The sequence below is a fragment of the Strix uralensis genome, chromosome 6 (genome assembly GCF_047716275.1).
Source record: "Strix uralensis isolate ZFMK-TIS-50842 chromosome 6, bStrUra1, whole genome shotgun sequence".
NCBI lineage: Eukaryota > Metazoa > Chordata > Aves > Strigiformes > Strigidae > Strix > Strix uralensis.
In genome coordinates, this window is record NC_133977.1 from 24,904,190 (window position 1) to 24,922,083 (window position 17,894).

General features: G+C 36.3%; 1 protein-coding gene across 5 annotated transcripts in view; it reads right to left on the minus strand.

Annotated features, from left to right (window-relative positions):
- The window catches only part of SCN2A (sodium voltage-gated channel alpha subunit 2), a 79,463-nt gene that overhangs the window by 24,944 nt on the left and 36,625 nt on the right, over positions 1-17,894 (minus strand). For 3 of the 5 annotated variants that reach the window (XM_074873313.1, XM_074873315.1, XM_074873314.1), the window contains exons 10-17: positions 17,079-17,285; positions 15,375-15,665; positions 11,824-12,204; positions 10,677-10,809; positions 8,969-9,207; positions 8,154-8,327; positions 6,070-6,426; positions 3,534-4,013 (exon numbers count right to left, since the gene is read on the minus strand). In XM_074873313.1, coding sequence (XP_074729414.1) covers positions 3,534-4,013; positions 6,070-6,426; positions 8,154-8,327; positions 8,969-9,207; positions 10,677-10,809; positions 11,824-12,204; positions 15,375-15,665; positions 17,079-17,285 — 2,262 coding nt within the window. The remainder of the gene's footprint in view (positions 1-3,533; positions 4,014-6,069; positions 6,427-8,153; positions 8,328-8,968; positions 9,208-10,676; positions 10,810-11,823; positions 12,205-15,374; positions 15,666-17,078; positions 17,286-17,894) is intronic. The other 2 variants (XM_074873316.1, XM_074873317.1) reach the window with 1 other exon arrangement.

Below are 17,894 nucleotides of genomic sequence, written 5' to 3' on the forward strand. Positions count from 1 at the left end.
GTGACTAATGAGCCATCACTCTTTATAGCAAAAACCATAATGAATAAGAATTATCTAGTGAAGAGTGGGAACTAGGATTAAGACAAAAAAATGCACTTTTGTGATTAAAATCTATTTGAAATTTAGGCACTTAAATAAAAAATATGCTCAATGTCTTCACTCAACTGCTGTCTCCCTCTTTAAGGTGCCTGGAATTTGTAAACATTTCCTTCAATTTTTCACCTTCAACTTCTTCAAGAATAAGAAATTTTGGTCCTGAATATCATCCGTGACATGCTCAGAAGAGTTTCAGGCTTGACCGGTCAAAAGTGCCTGGCACTAGCTCATTCCTGACTGAATTGCATTTCTTTGTCTTACCACCTGATCAGTCTGCAGTTCCTGAAGCATGATTAACACACATATTTATAGGATTAAGTGCCTCCAAGAATGCAATGAGGACACTGTTTTCTTTTAAATATTGTATCTGGAGGAGAAAGCCTTTCTTTTATGGTGGAAGCTTAATGACTAGAGCTCATGTCTCCAATGTGAGATAATCTGCTTTAAATTTTTCCCTATAGGAATTCAAACCAATATTTTTGTCACCTTATAGAATAACCCAGTTGGGGTCCTTCTGCTGGGAAAAGGAAAGATTTGGCTAATGAAGACAGTCAGCAGTCATACCATCCTGTTATACAATGAAGAACTAGATGAGCCATTGTCATTACAGTCATACTCTGTCCTGCTAACCACCAGCCTATAGGTTTGAATAAGGTACATCCTCCATCTCTTCTACTGACATAATGCTCTTGTGGAGTAAATAGTTAAAAGATTGAGCGGGCTACAAAAAGAAGCAAAAGGAAGAATGCTGGTGATCAGGGAATTCATATGGGAAACTCAGGTTTTGGTCCCGATTTCAAGGCAGTTTCTGCATTTTAGCCACTGACTATTGACTGTTAAAAAATTATAAACAGATTTTGTAGCATGGAAAATTTCATTCTCAAAACAGATGCCTTAATCATTAGGCACTACCAAAAGTCACGTTCCTTCTTGCTACCACTGTTCAGTGAATCATAAATTATTTTCTGTATATTTTATTTCACAATTGTAGCTTCAGCATAAGAAATGGAGAATACTCCACCAGTACAGAACAGTCCTGTGATTACATTTTTAAAAACAGACTTCAGCAGCTAATTAATCTAATAATCACTAAAGAAAATATTTATATTACTTCTTTCTCAGTCATTTTAATGCCATGTAGTACTTAAATTAGTAGAATCCAATTACACTTCCAAATTACTTTTTGCAGAGAAGCTGCCAATTAAAAACTATCAGAGCTATAATCTATTTTGATAAAATTTCAGTTAATACATACATAACTTCATCACTTTTAAAAAAGAACAAGCACAGGAAAAGGTATAGGACAATTTAAAACATGGTTTACTACTACCATAAGTGGTAGTATCAGAATCAGTGACATTATCAGAATGAATCTAATATGGGTGGGAGCACAAAATAAGAAGTGAAGAGAGGAGAGTTTTCCTGAGTGCATGCTTCTGATCATACTGGGACTTCACAGTCAACATCTCAGAGTGTATCTGTGTCAGATTTTCTTTTAATGTCATTCATACAGTAATATAATCTGAAGCATCATTGCCAGTTACAATATATCTGGAGAACAAACTAACAGTATCTTCTTCACACTTTCCAACTGAGACATTTAGAATGTTTTATGAAAAAAATGATAGGTTTAGGTTGACAGCACCTTTGAAACTGATAAAAATATGATATTAACTTTACAGACAAATACAGAATGACAAATAGGTATTTGTTACTCCACCAAGATAGCAATAAATATTTTGTGATTAAGAAATCCAAAGTATTCCGTTTTCTAGTACTGAACTTAAGACACTTTCTTCCCAAAATTTCAGTACGTCCTCTGGCAATCAATAGCTGCTAAGCAAGGAAAAGGCTGAAAGTGATAGATGGACTTGAACATGACTAGCAGGAAAAAAGAACAAACCCAGAAGGACCAGGCCTTTATCAAGAAACTACGTGATTTACAAAAAGACAGAAAAATAGCCTGTGCCATTACTGTCATATGCAATCATTATGAATGAGCTCACTGATAGGTGGAATTTGACCAGATTAGCAGTAGAATTGCTGCTCCTTTGGCAGCAATAAATTTTGAAACAGTTAACAATGGGACAATAGAACAATGGAAGAGCAGAACAGTGGAAGGACAGAACAATGCACTAAGCCCTATGTGGTGTAAAGGTGCCTAAAGAAGGTTCCTTTCCTTATTCTACGTACAAAGATAGAATAGAATCAACCAAAATCCTACATCAGACCAAGAAACTTTCATACAATCACCCTCTTTGTTACACAGAGCAATTAAAAGTTAAACTACAATAACTTCTGCTTTGTTCTACACCCAAGTCATAGTTTTGAAGAGTAAGATAAATACTAATACAAACAATCTGTAAATATTTTCAAAAGAACAATAAAGACATTTCTGATAAGAAACAAGGAAATATGACTGTGGGATGCAGTCTGTACAAAAAATGATCTCAGGGTGAGATTTACTAGAATCTTAGCCATATTTATACCCTCAGATTCAAGCACAAGGAAATCACTTATGAAAACCTTTATGTTAGTTTATGTCTACACCGTAGCATGTAGTACTGTTCAAAAATACCCATGCTAATGCTGAATGAACTAGCATTGGTATTAAGCATAGCACAGACTTACTCCACTTGAGGTGGTGTGTCTCCACCATGTACAATTGTGCCAGACAGAGCACTGAGCTGACACAATAATAATGGCTTCAGCATCCACTGTAACTCACTAAGTGCTAGCTCGGATTTTGTCCATTTGGCACCACATTGTGCTAGAAAGAGGTACATTTTATTACTGTCACAGTAGGTAACAAATTCAAATATCTTAAAGCTTTGAAAATGACAATGGGTAGCCATATGAAAGGATCTTATACTGAGATATAAAGCTTTATATTACTTCACTTCTTCAGTGGTTCTGCTACTATCAGATGGATTGTTAGTGATTTATATGAAATCATTTAGTGATGCTGGTCCAATATTCAAATGCACTTATGAAGCATGTAGATGTATTTTGACTATATTGAAAAGGTTAAAAGCATCAGAACAAACTGTTAATTTGACAGGAGGCACTCCAGAAAGCAGACAAAAGAGTAAATAAACTGCAGTGATGAAATAAGCATGGAGAAACTTGCACAACCCCACACATTTTGAAAAACTTTTGGTATCCAGGGCTATTAAGTTGGTTCATTTTCTTGTTAATAATTTAACTAAATAAAATAGGAAAAAAAAAGTATTCATTTTCTAAAAAATTTTCCTATGCATCTTGATTATTACTGTAAATGCAATACACCTGCAACCTTACCTCAATTTACCTTAAATACCATTACAAGTTTGTATATGCTGTTATACAGGTATTAAATAGAGACGTGAATTCAACACTAGTAACCTTAGGACAAAAATAAAAGCATCAGAGTATTTTAAATATAGAAACAGTCTTACCTCTTTGCTTTCTTCCAGGTCTGACTCGCTGCTGAACTCCTCTGTATTTAAGTTTTCAAAATCTGATTCCCCGACAGCAATTGGCACTGTCACAGTGAGACTTGGGTTGTTTATGAATGACATGTAATCACTTTCATCAACAACATATTTTTCCACGCTGCTGCCTATGCCACTGGTAGTTCCATTCCCTTCTTTAAGATAGGCAAGGTTTTTACCTATTTCTACTATTGTGTGGTTGGAAATACAGCTGTCTTTTTTGTTGTTTAGGTCTTCAAGAGGTTTGATTTCATCTAAAACTTTCTGCTTTCTAACAAAGGCTTTTTGGATGAATTCACGCACTTTTCTCTTTACATAATCTATGCCTTTCTGAATCCTTGCCACAGCAATCTGTAGATTGTTCATTTCATTATCGTCGTCTGTAGCAGCAAGGTTGTCTGAACTAAATGAGCTCAGCAGCAAGGCCAAAAAGAGGTTGAGTACCTAAAAGACAGTAAGGAGAAAATATACCGGATGTCTTTTTTTTAAGTCATAAAAGTAATTCCGTTATGGGTTGTTCAATATGACATACTTTATATTTCACAGCTAGCACTTTATTTTAACCCACCTTCCTGCTATTCTTTCCAGCTCATAATCCCTGTCCCCCCATATTTTATTATAACTTGTCAAAAAAATTTTTAGCTTTGGGATTTGTCCTGGAAACAGTGTTGATAATACAGAGGTGTTTTTGTTATTGCTCAGAAGTGCTCACACAGAGTCAAGGCCTTTTCTGCTCCTCATACCACCCCACCAGCAAGTAGGTTGAGGGTGCACAAAAAGTTGTGAGGAGACACAGCTGACCCCAGCTGTCCAAAGGATATCCCATACCATATGACGTCATGCTCAGCATGTAAAGCTGGGGGAAGAAGAAGGAAGGGGGAGATGTTCAGAGTGATAGCACTTGTCTTCCCAAGTAACTGTCACATGTGATGAAGCCCTGCTTTCCTAGAAATGGCTGAACACCTGCCTGCCAGTGGGAAGTGGTGAATGAATTCCTTGTTTTGCTTTGGTTGTGCATGTGGCTTTTGCTTTACCTCTTAAACCGTCTATCTCAAGCCATGAGTTTTCTCACTTTTACCCTTTGATTTTTTTCCCCATTCCACCATGGTGGGAGTGAGCAAGCGGCTGGGTAGTGCTTAGATTGTTTAACTTGACTAATATAGGTAAAAATCTGAGCTGTTCCTTGACTTTCTCCTCCACACTGGAAGTAGCGCAGGTCTGCTCCTCAAAATGGAGAATGATGTATGGAGGCAGGATAGAACATGATGTAGTAATTTATGCAAGCTACATCCGCTGTAGTGTTCATGGGCAACGGGAATGGAGGCAGACTCCAGTCTTCTACAGTTCAACAGACCATAGCTTCAGTGTCTCTAATTCAGAATATAATAAACTTCTATATTTGTCAAGAATATATCAGTCTATTTTTGTTTTGAAACTAATTTCAGACTTTCTTTCATAACATTTTACAAACATAAAAGAGAAATTTGGACTACATGTGATTATGACAAATTATGTGCAGAACTGATTAAAAATCATATTTAAATTATATTTGTCAATTCTTCCTGTTCAAAGTTGCAGAATACTTTAGAAGGTATACCACAGGAGTCTCTCATTAGTCTGGTTAAACTTGGTATTTATGCCTGTGGATCAGCATATTTACAAAATTCATGGATGATACCAAAAAGTGAAGGGATGTTAGCACTCAACAAGAACTACAATTAGGCATAACCATGGTAAATTGGTGAAATGATTCAAAATCAATATGGCATTTAATTCTGAAGCACTAGTGTGGAAATGTTGGTTATAAAAAATGAAAAGTACATATACAGAAGGTGTGAAAACTGACAAGGTGGAAGCACTGCAGAAAAGGGCATATAGGCTGCATCAGAAAAGCAATACTGGTACAGAAATTTCGTGTGTCATTTGGGGATGTACCAGAAGGAATGCTGAGTGTAAGACATGGAAGTATTCCACATTATTTGGTACTTGTGTCTCTATCCAAAATGCTGCTTGGGAGGAATTCAGAGGCTAGTAGCAAAATGGATAAGTAGTTTAGAAATCATCACCTATGAGAAAGAATTGAACAGCTAGGCTTATATTGTTTCAGAAAAAGACTGAAAGTGGAAACAGTAAACCTTTTAAGTATTATAAATGATGTCATGAAGACCAACTGTTTTCCATCACTATTGAGACCAGTCAGTTCAATTGGCTGTAAAAGGTGATTTAAGTTAGATGTTTTTTTAAAAGGCATTTTTAACTATAAGCATAATTCAGCACTCATCTTACTAAAGGAGTTATAAACTTACTGAAGATTTAAAAGAAAACATAGACAAACAGTTTTCATAAATGATCAAGGTATATTTGAACCTGGTTTAGAGAAAGGGAAAATGAATTACATCATCTCCTGAAGTCTTTCTCCAGTCTTCATCTCCGATTTCTAAATCATGAAAAATAGGAAATATGTTCTAGTAGTTTGAAAAAATCCCCACTGATTACATACCACTAGGTTTCCAATCACCATGACCATCATGAAGACCGTAAGGCACATAGTTTGGCCTGCAACCTCCATGCAGTCCCACATCGTTTCTATCCATTCTCCACACAGCACTCGAAACACAATCAAGAAAGAATGGAAAAAGTCATGCATGTGCCAGCGTGGAAGTTCGCAGTCGCTAGAGATCTTGCAGACACATTCCTTGTAGCTTTTCCCAAACAGCTGCATTCCAACCACAGCGAAAATGAACACAATGATGGCCAGCACCAGGGTCAGATTCCCCAGAGCCCCCACTGAGTTGCCAATAATCTTAATCAGCATATTTAGAGTTGGCCAAGATTTTGCCAATTTGAAAACTCGAAGCTGCAAAACAGAAGAACAGTATACAGTTATTCATGTTATTAATTGTAATGAAATTATTGTTACACATTTCACATACCAGTTACCATGTTTCTAAATCATGTCTTACGTAGCCTTTAGAAAGTTCAGTTACAAAATTTATGTTTCCAGTTCTTTGTACAATACTAGACATCAGCAGTCTTAAGTCCTGATTCAAGTCATAAAAAAATAAAAAATACTATGTCTATGCTCATTTCAATTACATTGCAATCATTGCAAGGTCTCCAATTCAGACTTTGCCTCTTTTGGTGACTTCAGATATCTATAAACAAGTTGTACTTGTTGGACAAGTTGGACAAACCAGTGTTTTTCCTTTAATTAACTCTAAGAAATATTACTAAAAATAAATGAGCACACATGAAATGTGATCGGTTTAACAGGATTGTAAGTGTATAGACACTTCCACATCTCTCATTTTAACTGGCAGAGAGATGGAAGAAATGGTTTTCCTAGAAAGAGAAACAAGCAGAGTTGTTAATGACAGGTATACAAGTTACTCACAAGTATCGTTAACAATATCTTTTCTGTCATTTAAAATAAGCATAATGTCTCTTACAAAGTTTGACATACAACATTGAGAAAAACTGACACAGGAAAGTGCTAAAGTACAACATGAAACAGACGAAATAATTTGGAAAGATACAGCAAGTGTTCAGACACTTGAAAGAAGAGAGTACTAAAAGGAATCTAAATTTAAATATTATTTCATGGGATGAGACATAAATAAAATATATAGATGTGAAGTTAAAAACAGAAGTCTATTATTACTGAAGGAGAAGTCAATCCAGACAGATATTAGATTTTAGGCAAAAAACAATATAATGCTATACAGAGAACCAGCAAAGGGATTAATTTAAACCTCCTCTTTTTTTAAAGGGAGTTTATTTAACTTTAAATAAACATTAAATATTTTTTTCTTTATTTATGGCAAAAGTTCAGCTTGATGACTAGGAACTCTAGCTTCACGTCTCTTACTGTGTAGGTCTTTTCAGAAGAGAATTTGAACATCAGCTTGCATGCTAGCCTAGTCTTCAGCAAGACCAAGGTTTTTCAAGTTCCTATTCATGACAGAGCTATCTAATAACAGACAGAGATACTGTAGTGACTTTCAAACAGAAAACCTGTTAGACAGCAGATAGACCCTTGCAGAGGATGGTAAGAAGGCGTGATGGTAAGAAGGGTGATGAAAAATCCCTATCCAAAGAAAAATCTTAACACTACTCTCTTCTAAAACTAACCTTGTAAGCAAGCTAGTAATGGAAGTCTATCAGCTAAAGCTGTCAGTAAACTTTTTTTAACTAATCCATTATTTACTAAGTGATTTACTAATCTTCAGTCATAGGTAGTGAGGGCCTGTAGCTCTTGCATTTTTTATTCCCTCACCTAGGGAGAAAAATACTCTAAGAGATACTACTGTTAAAAAAAGTTAATCCTTAAAGCACAGTCACTGCAAGAACAGAATTGATGTTGACAATGTCTTGAAGAAGAAACAGATGTTACTAAGTTAATATGTAAAACAAACTTGACATAATACATGCCATCTAGTGGGTATGCAATTTAGTATTTTCTAAGTTCTTATGAAAAGATCATCTGTTTTAGCCGAATATATAATGTACAAATGAAAAATGCACCACATACATGCACAAATACAAAAATATAACATAGAAACATAGTTTATTTAGCATATTTACCAATCGGAATGATCGAAGGACAGATAATCCCTCTACATTTGCAAGGCCAAGCTCCATTAAACTAAGACTCACAATAAAACCATCAAAAATATTCCAGCCCTCTTGGAAATAATAATAAGGATCCATGGCAATTATCTTGAGAAACATTTCTGCTGTGAAAATTCCAGTAAACACCTGCAAGGAAAATACACTTTCTTACTCAAGTTTAATGAGAAAATATTCAAAAAATAAAACTAACAGTATCAACTTTGGTAAATTATATCTTCAGCATGCAATTAATGATAAATCTGAATAGCTTCTCTATATTGCCATACATTGGGGTTAGGAATTATCTGCCATGCTTACTGGGTCTTCCCCCTCTACAATTCCCTGAACACCCAGGACCTCAGAAGGTGTGGGAATGGAACTGAAAGTTCTTATGGTCCATCCAAGAAAAAAATTTAGATAAATTCATTTAACCAGCTTCAATGATGGAAGCTGAAGGTTCTAAAAATCAAAATGCATATTGACTCAATGAATCTTACTATCTTTTTCTCCATAAAGCGAGTGGTGAAATCCACAAATGTCAACAAAGAAGGATTCAGTACAGCTTAAATTTAAATTTAACTATCTAATGATCGAATCTAAACTATCTAAACTAGCTATCTAATCTAACTTTAACTATTTAAATTTAACTATTATTTAAATTTAAATTCAACTATCCCAAGCCTATAAATATCTAGTCAACATTTTCTTTTAAATATATGCACAAGGTCACAGAAGAATAATTTAAGAAAAATGCATTTCACATACATGGCACATCATGAAAGACTTACAAGGTTTCCTACTGAAAGCACACCACTAAACTGTTCTGTCATTGGATAGTGCTCCATGGCCATGAACAGCGTGTTTAGTACAATGCAGATAGTAATGGCCAGATCAACAAACGGGTCCATCACAATTAAATTTACAATATGTTTGACTTTCAGCCAGGGAGTACAGCAGTCCCAAATCAAGCAAGTGTTAGCAAATTTATACCAGCATGGTGGGCATTTCTGTCTGGATTCTTCCAGTTCTAGAAAGAAAAACGAAAATAACATTTTAAACATATTTCTCTGTTCCAGTATCACCTGGGTATTTCCTTGAGGCCTAACTGCTGTTTTCCATAGTACTGTTGATAAACTGTGTTGATAATGTAGACCTTTTGAAACCAAGGCCACTGTCAGTCAAAAGAAATTACCATTAAAAATAATCTGTCCCACTATGTTTTAAATGCAATGTGTGCTCACAGCCCAGAAAGCCAACTGTGTCCTGGGCTGCATCAAGAGAAGTGTGACCAGCAGGTCCAGGGAGGGGATTCTCCTCCTCTATTACACTCTTGTGAGACCCCACCTGAGCACTGTGTCCAGCTCTGGGGGCCCCAACATAAGAAGGACATGGATCTGCTTGAGCAGGTCCAGAGGAGGCCACAAAGATGATCAGGGGGCTGGAGCACCTCCCCTGTGAGGACAGGCTGAGAGAGTTGGGGTTGTTCAGCCTGGAGAAGAGAAGGCTCCGGGGAGACCTTATAGTGACCTTCCAGTACTTAAAGGGGGCTACAGAAAAGATGGGGAGGGACTCTTCATCAGGGAGTATAGTCATAGGACAAGGGGTAACGGTTTTAAACTGAAAGAGGGTAGATTTAGATTAGATATAGGGAAGAAATTCTTTACTGTGAAGATGGAGAGACACTGGAACAGGTTGCCCAGAGAAGCTGTGGCTGCCCCCTCCCTGGCAGTGTTCAAGACCAGGTTGGATGGGGCTTTGAGCAACCTGGTCTAGTGGAAGGTGTCCCTGCCCATGGCAGGGGGTTGGAACTAGATGATCTTGAAGGTCCCTTCCAACCCAAACCATTCTATGATTCTATACATAGAATGAATAAAATATTTAAAAGTTTCCTCATGAAAGATAAACATTTAGAACAAACCTGAAATCAGACAACTATTTAGACAGTGTTACAGTCCACATGTGCAAAACTGCTCATTATTACCTTCCTATCTGCTATTTTGGGCATAGTCATTTAAGTCTCAAAGTAATGTTTTGCCCTTTCTTACAAATAGTTGCTTAATTCTATGATTCAGATTCATTGCATTTATCCTTACAGAAAGAATAAGGTGATCCTTTGTGAAACAGCATGTCAGTTGAATTGGTAGAAGGGGATTTTTCTACTGCTAGAAGCATAGCCATTTCAGTAACCTACAAAGAGCTTTTACCCCAAAACATAACTTCTCTAGAGAAACACTGCATTGATCAATTTCTTTCTGCTTGCGTTTAACTTGGAAGTTTGCTGCTTCAACCTCAAACCTATTAGTATGTTGAAAGCTTGACAGCTTTTCCAATATATCAGTCCATCTTTTAAAAAAAATACTACCTCTATATACAAAACTGATCTTGCCTGTACCCTTTAGGCTGAAATAGCTGCCTTAGAACATCACTACTACTTAATGTAACATATATTTAATAGCACTTTATGGCATTGTCATACAAAAATTCTGTGTAACATACCTTCCATTGTGTTTGTAAGCATGCTGGCTATACTCATTGCTCTTTGCCTTGCACTAGGATCTGTTAGGTAGTCCATAGGAACATGATAAGAACTAGACCGTCTCTTTCTTAAGTCAGTTTCTGTAGTAGTGCCCTGAAAATAAAACACTGATAAAATAGCCTATTGATTGTTCATTTAATAAGAATAACACTGTAAATTATTATAGAAGTATAAAGATTTAAAACACTCTGCTGTCCTGCACCATGCTCCATTTATGTCATGGTTTTGCAATAGACTAATGTATGCCTAACTGTATATAGCAAATAGTTGAATACATCAGTAGGATTGCTCTTGTGTTTTAAGTATTTTGCTGGAACAGGGCTGAGACATTAAAACAGATTTTAGACTATAAACAGTTTTTAGACTATAAAAAGTTCCACAATGCTTGCAATGAGCTCTGCCATAAATATCTTTCTAATTAGGCAGTGAAGTCTTTTTCTAAACATGAAAATGCACAGCCCACACAGCTAGCAGTAAAAGTACAAAGAGTAAGTGTATTTTCTTAAGATAACTCTTAATTTAGAATAAATTATCAATTTTCTAGCACACGCGTTCAAACAAAATTAAAGAAAAAATATTTAATAATGTTGACATCTCCAAAAAAACTGACTAGAAAAATTAACTGTGTTACAGGAACACTATCACAAGCCATGTAAGTTGCACTATCAGTGTTACATCAAATGTTTCATATATAGTCAGCAGGAAGTTAAATACTCATTTAATATATTCCATTAAGTAAATATAATTTTTTTTTCATTTTGATATCCTGCCTGATATACAAAGACAGAACCTTCCAGTTAAGTCTTCAGTTAGCATAATGAGTCAACGGGTGTAAGAGTACACATACTAAATTTATTCAATGGTTTACTATGCTATTCTGTTAATTTCCAGTAAATTAGCATATATTTTCACAATATTTAGTTAATGAGAGGTAAACAATTTCAGTTTCTGCTTTAGCTTATAATATATGAATATAGGAATATATGAAAGGAGCATTCACAGCTTGGCCAGAAAGGGAATCATTCCCAAGTGACTAAAGTTTGTAGAAACAGTAGCTGATCACAGAGGGAGAGGACATCATGCCTGAACTATTGCAGACTTCCTTACATTGCTAGCAGTGGCTGCTTTATCAATCATCACCTCTGGAAGAAGCTGTCCAGTAGGTGACATCAGAGCTGGCGGCCCACCGACTAAAGAAACTACTCCATTGCAATCCACAGTGCTGTGCATCTTCCCATTTGCTGGAAGTGGAGGTACTGTCCTGGATGACCTACTGGCCTGACTAATGTTACTGTTGCGCCGTTCACCATGTCTATGAGGAACAAAGAGAGAATCTCTTCTGCTCTCATTGTCTTCAAAAGTGCTGTGCTCATCATCAGCAAAGTCATTTTCTGATCCTACATCCTTTGCTCGACCTCTGAAGCTGAAAAGACTTGTTCTGCTATTGCGCCTTGGGGAAAACAGGGAGCCGCGAATGCTCAGCAAAGACTGTAGGCAAATAAAAACAATGATTATCATATGAAAATCCTTTTAAATATAATGTTTTCATACAGAGGAAAAAAACCACAGTGTTAATATGTCTTAAAGGATAAGGTCATCTACAAAGAAATGAACTGCTACAGCCCACCCCTAATACACTCCCTTTTGGGTAGTAAACAAAGAGCACATAAGCGACAGACAAAGACTAGTTATCTTACTACTTTGGATATATTAAAACAATTGGTTTAATTAAAAGAAACTGCTTGACAGAATTGTTTCCTCTGCCATTCTGCCTGTTTTATTACCAACTGTTCACAAACTGAGTAAGCACATTAGACACTATTTACCCCAGGTTTGCATTAGTCTGACAGGCTGAGTAAATAAAATTTTAGGCAAATTTCTGTGACTCAGTCTGCACACAGAGGTAGCTCCCAAATACTGCGTAGTTTAAAAAACATGCATATTTTTTCAGATACTAGTCAAGTAAGCCACAATAAGGTTTTTATTTCTTTTTTAAAGTCTTAGCTATCCTGAATATGCAAAGATATGCCTGTAATTTTGTATGAACAATCTCACTAATCTTCAGCAGTTTACTCATGTGAGTAAATGTTCTGCTATGGGAAGATCTTTTCAGGATCAGAATCAAAATATGCTCTAATCTTGAAAATAAATATACATGTTTTAACTGTAATTCATATCAGTGATTCTCTTGATTATCATTAGCACATGATTTCACACAAGATCTCTATGAACAGCAGAGATGATACATAACAAAGCAGTGTCTTTGTTTCTTTTCTGCAACTTATCTTTATGGACCAGAGCCCCATTGTTCTAGGTACTGCAAAATGCAGAAAAGGCACTCTGCTAAGAACTTATCATCTAAGTGAAAAACAACAGATGGATACAAAAAGAGAGGGAATACAAGGAGGCAAAATTGATGGGTATGATAAATAGTGGTCTTAGCTCACCTGAAGTCACTTCCCTGCCAAGCTTTCTGTAGGCAGCATGGTAAAAGAGAGTTTTAAAGAGGGAATTGAGGAAAGCAATGAAGTGTTCTGTGGAAACTCATGGGAGCTTCTTCCAAGCATGAGGGGCAGCATACCAGAAAGAGCTCAAAGAAACTAGTTTGAAAATTTAACAGGACGTTATGGATGCTGGCACGGGTCAGTCAAAGATGGGACTTGAGTTGTTTACTGTGAGTAGACAAGGTGGGTTGAGAGGAACTTTAGGCACAGTATGTTTTATGTTATTAAAAAAATATCTTTAGATAGATACGTTTACTAGCAGATCAGGTAAAAGCAATGAGATAGGTTAGTGCTCTTTGTAACAATATTCTTGATGAATACAGCAGTAACTGGGACATGGAAAGAGGTCCAAGTTAAAAATGATTCAGAGTTGTGGGTCCAGAGTAGAATTTAAAAAACAAACAAACAAACGAAAAAAAAAAGAGTGAGAAGGGAACTAACAAAAGGCCTTGTGAAAATCCCTTATAAACTGTCAAAGGGGTAAAAGGATCTTCTAAAGCACAACTAAACCAGGAGAATTGAGAGGAGACAAAATCATGAATGTTAGGAAGAATAAGTTTTCAAGAAGAACATAATGGTCAGTTACATTGAAGGCAAGTGAAATGGCAAGGAAAATGTCAAAGATGAGATATAAACCTGAGTTTTGTCTGGGAACAGGTTACTGAAAACTGGTGAGTGGAATTTCTGTTAAGTGGCTAGAACCCAGAGTGAAAAGGAACTAGGGCTGGAAAACCAGAGGGGAGGGGATTGCTAGACTGTCATAGTAAACAGCGGTAAATGAACCTGAAGATGAAAAAGTAAGAGAATCAGGTTGTATGAGGAATGCTTCATTTCTTACAAGATGGATGAACTGAACTGCAGTTGAATAAGGCTGCAGTTTGAATGAAGACACAAGCAAGAATATGCACCTAAGGGATCAAGATGGGTCTTCAACATGAAGTTGAAGTCAATGGATATAGGTGTGAAAATTTGTATAAGAAACAGAATGCATCATGAACTAACTAAATTCAGCAATGAAGTTTTACAGAGATCAGACAGTTAACAACATAAAACAGACCAAGGAGGGGAAAAAAAAGAGGAGTGAGTATTATTAAAAAAGGAAGTATGTTAAGAAGTGGAAAGAGGAGTTAACTGGGCAGAAATAGGAAGCTAGAAACATTATATTCCCACCACAGTCTGATCTAAGGAGGACAGTCCTTAATAAGAAAATATTGGATGAAGAGGTCTGAGCTTCTTTGAGAATGGGAGCTGGAGAATGTGATACATGAAAGAGAATATGAATGCTCATGATCTATTTAGGGATGAAACAGGCTTTCCAGAGACAGTAACAGAAGAGTATTAAAAAGGAAGGGATGAGTTTAGAAGTAGTGACTTAAAAGAGGGAGAAAGTCATAAAGACCAGGGAGAATCGAGAAGGTGGGGATAAAAGGAAGAAGCATATTGAGGCACACAAAGGGGCAGAAAAAGGACAGAATGGATGTGAGATATGGACTTGAAGTGCTGAGGCAAGAGTTGGAGGTGGGCAAATGAAGAGGAGGTCTGAAAACTGTGGAAGAGATAACATAACAAAACTATCAAATGAAATAAATGTCTGGATGGGAGATGCAGATGGCACTCTGAGTCACTGGTGTTTCAATGTAAGAGAACACATGCAAGGACACATTGCCACACATATTTCCACCTTCTTTAAGATAACACAATTAATGGTCTCACATAAATTAATTTGTCAAATTTCACATGAACATTTATGCAATTTCTACTAGGTATTTTGCATCCCAAATTTTAGTACTTTTCTCATTCAAAACATGAAATTCCTTTGTGTGTGCACCAAATTTTGAAGCCACTGATCACGCTGAATACATCCATCTTGACGGGGAGGTAGGTCTGTTTTCATTAAGAAACTTGAAATACAACTAACTTTAATTAAGACACATTATTTTGATTTTTCACACATAAATTCAGAATAAACCCAAAATCTCACAAAGTTTTACAGTTTCATCTTTGGCTGCAAGTATTAACTTGGTCATACTTTGATTTAAGATATTAAAGAATCTGTGGTATCTTTTGCAAGAATTGACCGAACTCCTTTACAGGGTTTTGTTTATATGATGAGTAGACAACAAAGGTGTTTAAGATGTAATAATACTATGGTACCTGGTGTGGGGAAGAGAATCTCTTTTCATATGTCAGTCTATTCCCCTCAATGGAAAATCGGAAACCTTTCCTTTTGATGCTGTCCTCTGATTCAGATTTGTGAAATTCTTCCCCATCCTTCTCCTCGCCTTCTGATTGTTCTTTTTGCTTTTTTTTCTTTCTTCTATTCCTCCTCTCTTTAGCACTCTTTGAGCTTAGTTTTGATGCTTCAGAAGAACTTTCGGAGAATCCACCTATTCCACCTACTCCACTATAATCTCTTGAGTCAGCTGCTGCAGCTGCTGCTGCTGCCTATATGTACAAGCACATATGCAATTTACAACATTTATACAAACACGCACCACTCACTATTTTAAATTTATTGCCATTCTTAAAAAAATAATGATTTTGAAATAAAAGCAATGATCCCACTTCACTGAGCCCAGCACATCATAAGAAGTATAATTTGCAAAATACCACAGGAACCATAATTCACCACTGCTCCATAAACCAGAAGTTAGAGAAGCCCAAGGGAAAATTGTGCTGTCAGAGAACCAAGTTAATGAGCATCTGGTTTAGACTGGAGCAATATGTTGCAATGAATTTTTCACCTGAAATACTATGTAAAAGGAAGGAATCAAGGCTCAAACAACAGGAAAAATTCCTATTAACAGGAAGCATCACTTTCTTACAGCATTTTGCTGGATTTTGAATACTCTCTAGTCTATTAAAGATCTGGTGTAATATTGTTTATCTCAGTTTTGCAAATCATAATCAGAGCTTTAAGTTAAACTGCAGGCTATTAGAGACGTGTTGCTCTTTGAAATTTCAAACATTTGTGGAACATTTAATTAACATTTATTTACAAGTTGTGGTAAAAAAAACAGGTAACAACTAACCAAACACAAAAACCCATCCTATTGCTGACTTTAGTTGTGTGCTTACATGGAAGACATAGTTCAACATACTGCTCTATGTGGCCACATGTGAAGCAGGTGGTATCAATTATCTTATTAAAGATTTCAGAGTCTTCAAAAAATGAAAGGGAATTTCAAAGCAGTATGTAATCAAGAAGTCTGTACCACAGAAGCCTTTTCTCTAGTTTCTCCACTTCCAGTTTTCTTTAAAACTGGAACACTATGGCTTTCTGCTGTGAGAGCTGGGGAAGTAGAAAAAGCCAAATGCTGCTGAAGCAAAATATTTCTCCCACAGCACCTACAATAGTTTTGCTTCTGTTACTTAAATAAGCAGAATTCCTGGGAGTTTTCTTCCCACATCTCCATTTCACAGAATCACAGAATGGTTGAGGTTGGAAAGGAACCTCTGGAGGTCGTCATGTCCAACTCCCCAGCCCAGAAAGGGTCACCTAAAGTAGGTTGCCCAGCACCATATCCACATGGCTTTTGATTATCTCCAAGGATGGTTATTCACAAGCACTCTGAGCAACTTGTTCAAGTGCTCAGGGAAAAAGTTAATTTCCATCTCCAATTTGAAAATCCAGTATTTTAGCTTATTGGTTATAATTCCTGTCACAAATTAACAGGTTTACTCAAGCTAGCAGAAACAGTGCAATGGAAAACATTAAAGATTGCAAAACGAAGGAATTTATAAGACTGAAGGTAATATATTGTTAGCAGTAGGGAAGTAAAAGTATTCTCATATGTGGACATAAAGCATCTGATGACAATCATGAATGGAAGAAGGAATTCTACTTTACAGGGATACCTGAGCTTCTTCCTGTTGCTTTTTCAGTTGTTCCAGCATTTGCTGAAATTCTGCTTCTTTCTGTTCTGCTTCTTCCATGGTTGCTTGATTCTGCTCTTCATAGGCCATGGCAACCACAGCCAGGATCAAGTTAATCAGGTAGAAAGAACCCAGGAAAATGACCAAAACAAAAAATATCATGTATGTTTTCCCAGCAGCACGCAGTGTCTGCAGAAAAAGAGATAATACACATTTTTAGCAGACTTTCAAATACTGTTGCATAATATGGTAGCATCTGTGTTATAATCTAGAAATACATTATAAGATCGCTTTGTGTTAGCACAAGATTATTTAGTTACTTTTTCCATATACAGATAGTATTATATCCTGGCTACATGTGCAAAAATCCAAGTTTTGTATCTACTATGGTCAAGGTAAATACGATTCTGTAGCTTGAATACTTAGAATTTCTACCAATGATAATCTGTAGTAGCAGTTGCTGCCCCCACTATACGTCTGTAGTATAGCCTTTAAATCTAACAGTAGTGGGGCCACTAACCAGCATCTTACCTTGTCTCATCAGTCCCAAACTACAATGCCACAAAGACAGTGCAGTATAAAAAATGTCATGCTGCACAACATCACTGTCCTTCAGGTTAAGGATATGTGCAGTTCAGGGACAAGATGTAACCTTTTCAAAGACAATATATTTGTACTAGACTGCAAATCAATTTAACTAGCATCTATTTACAGCATGTTTGGGTAAGAACTTTAACAACTTAAGTTCATTTACTCATTTGTGAAAAGAAAGAATAATGTTTAACCACCTCATAAAAT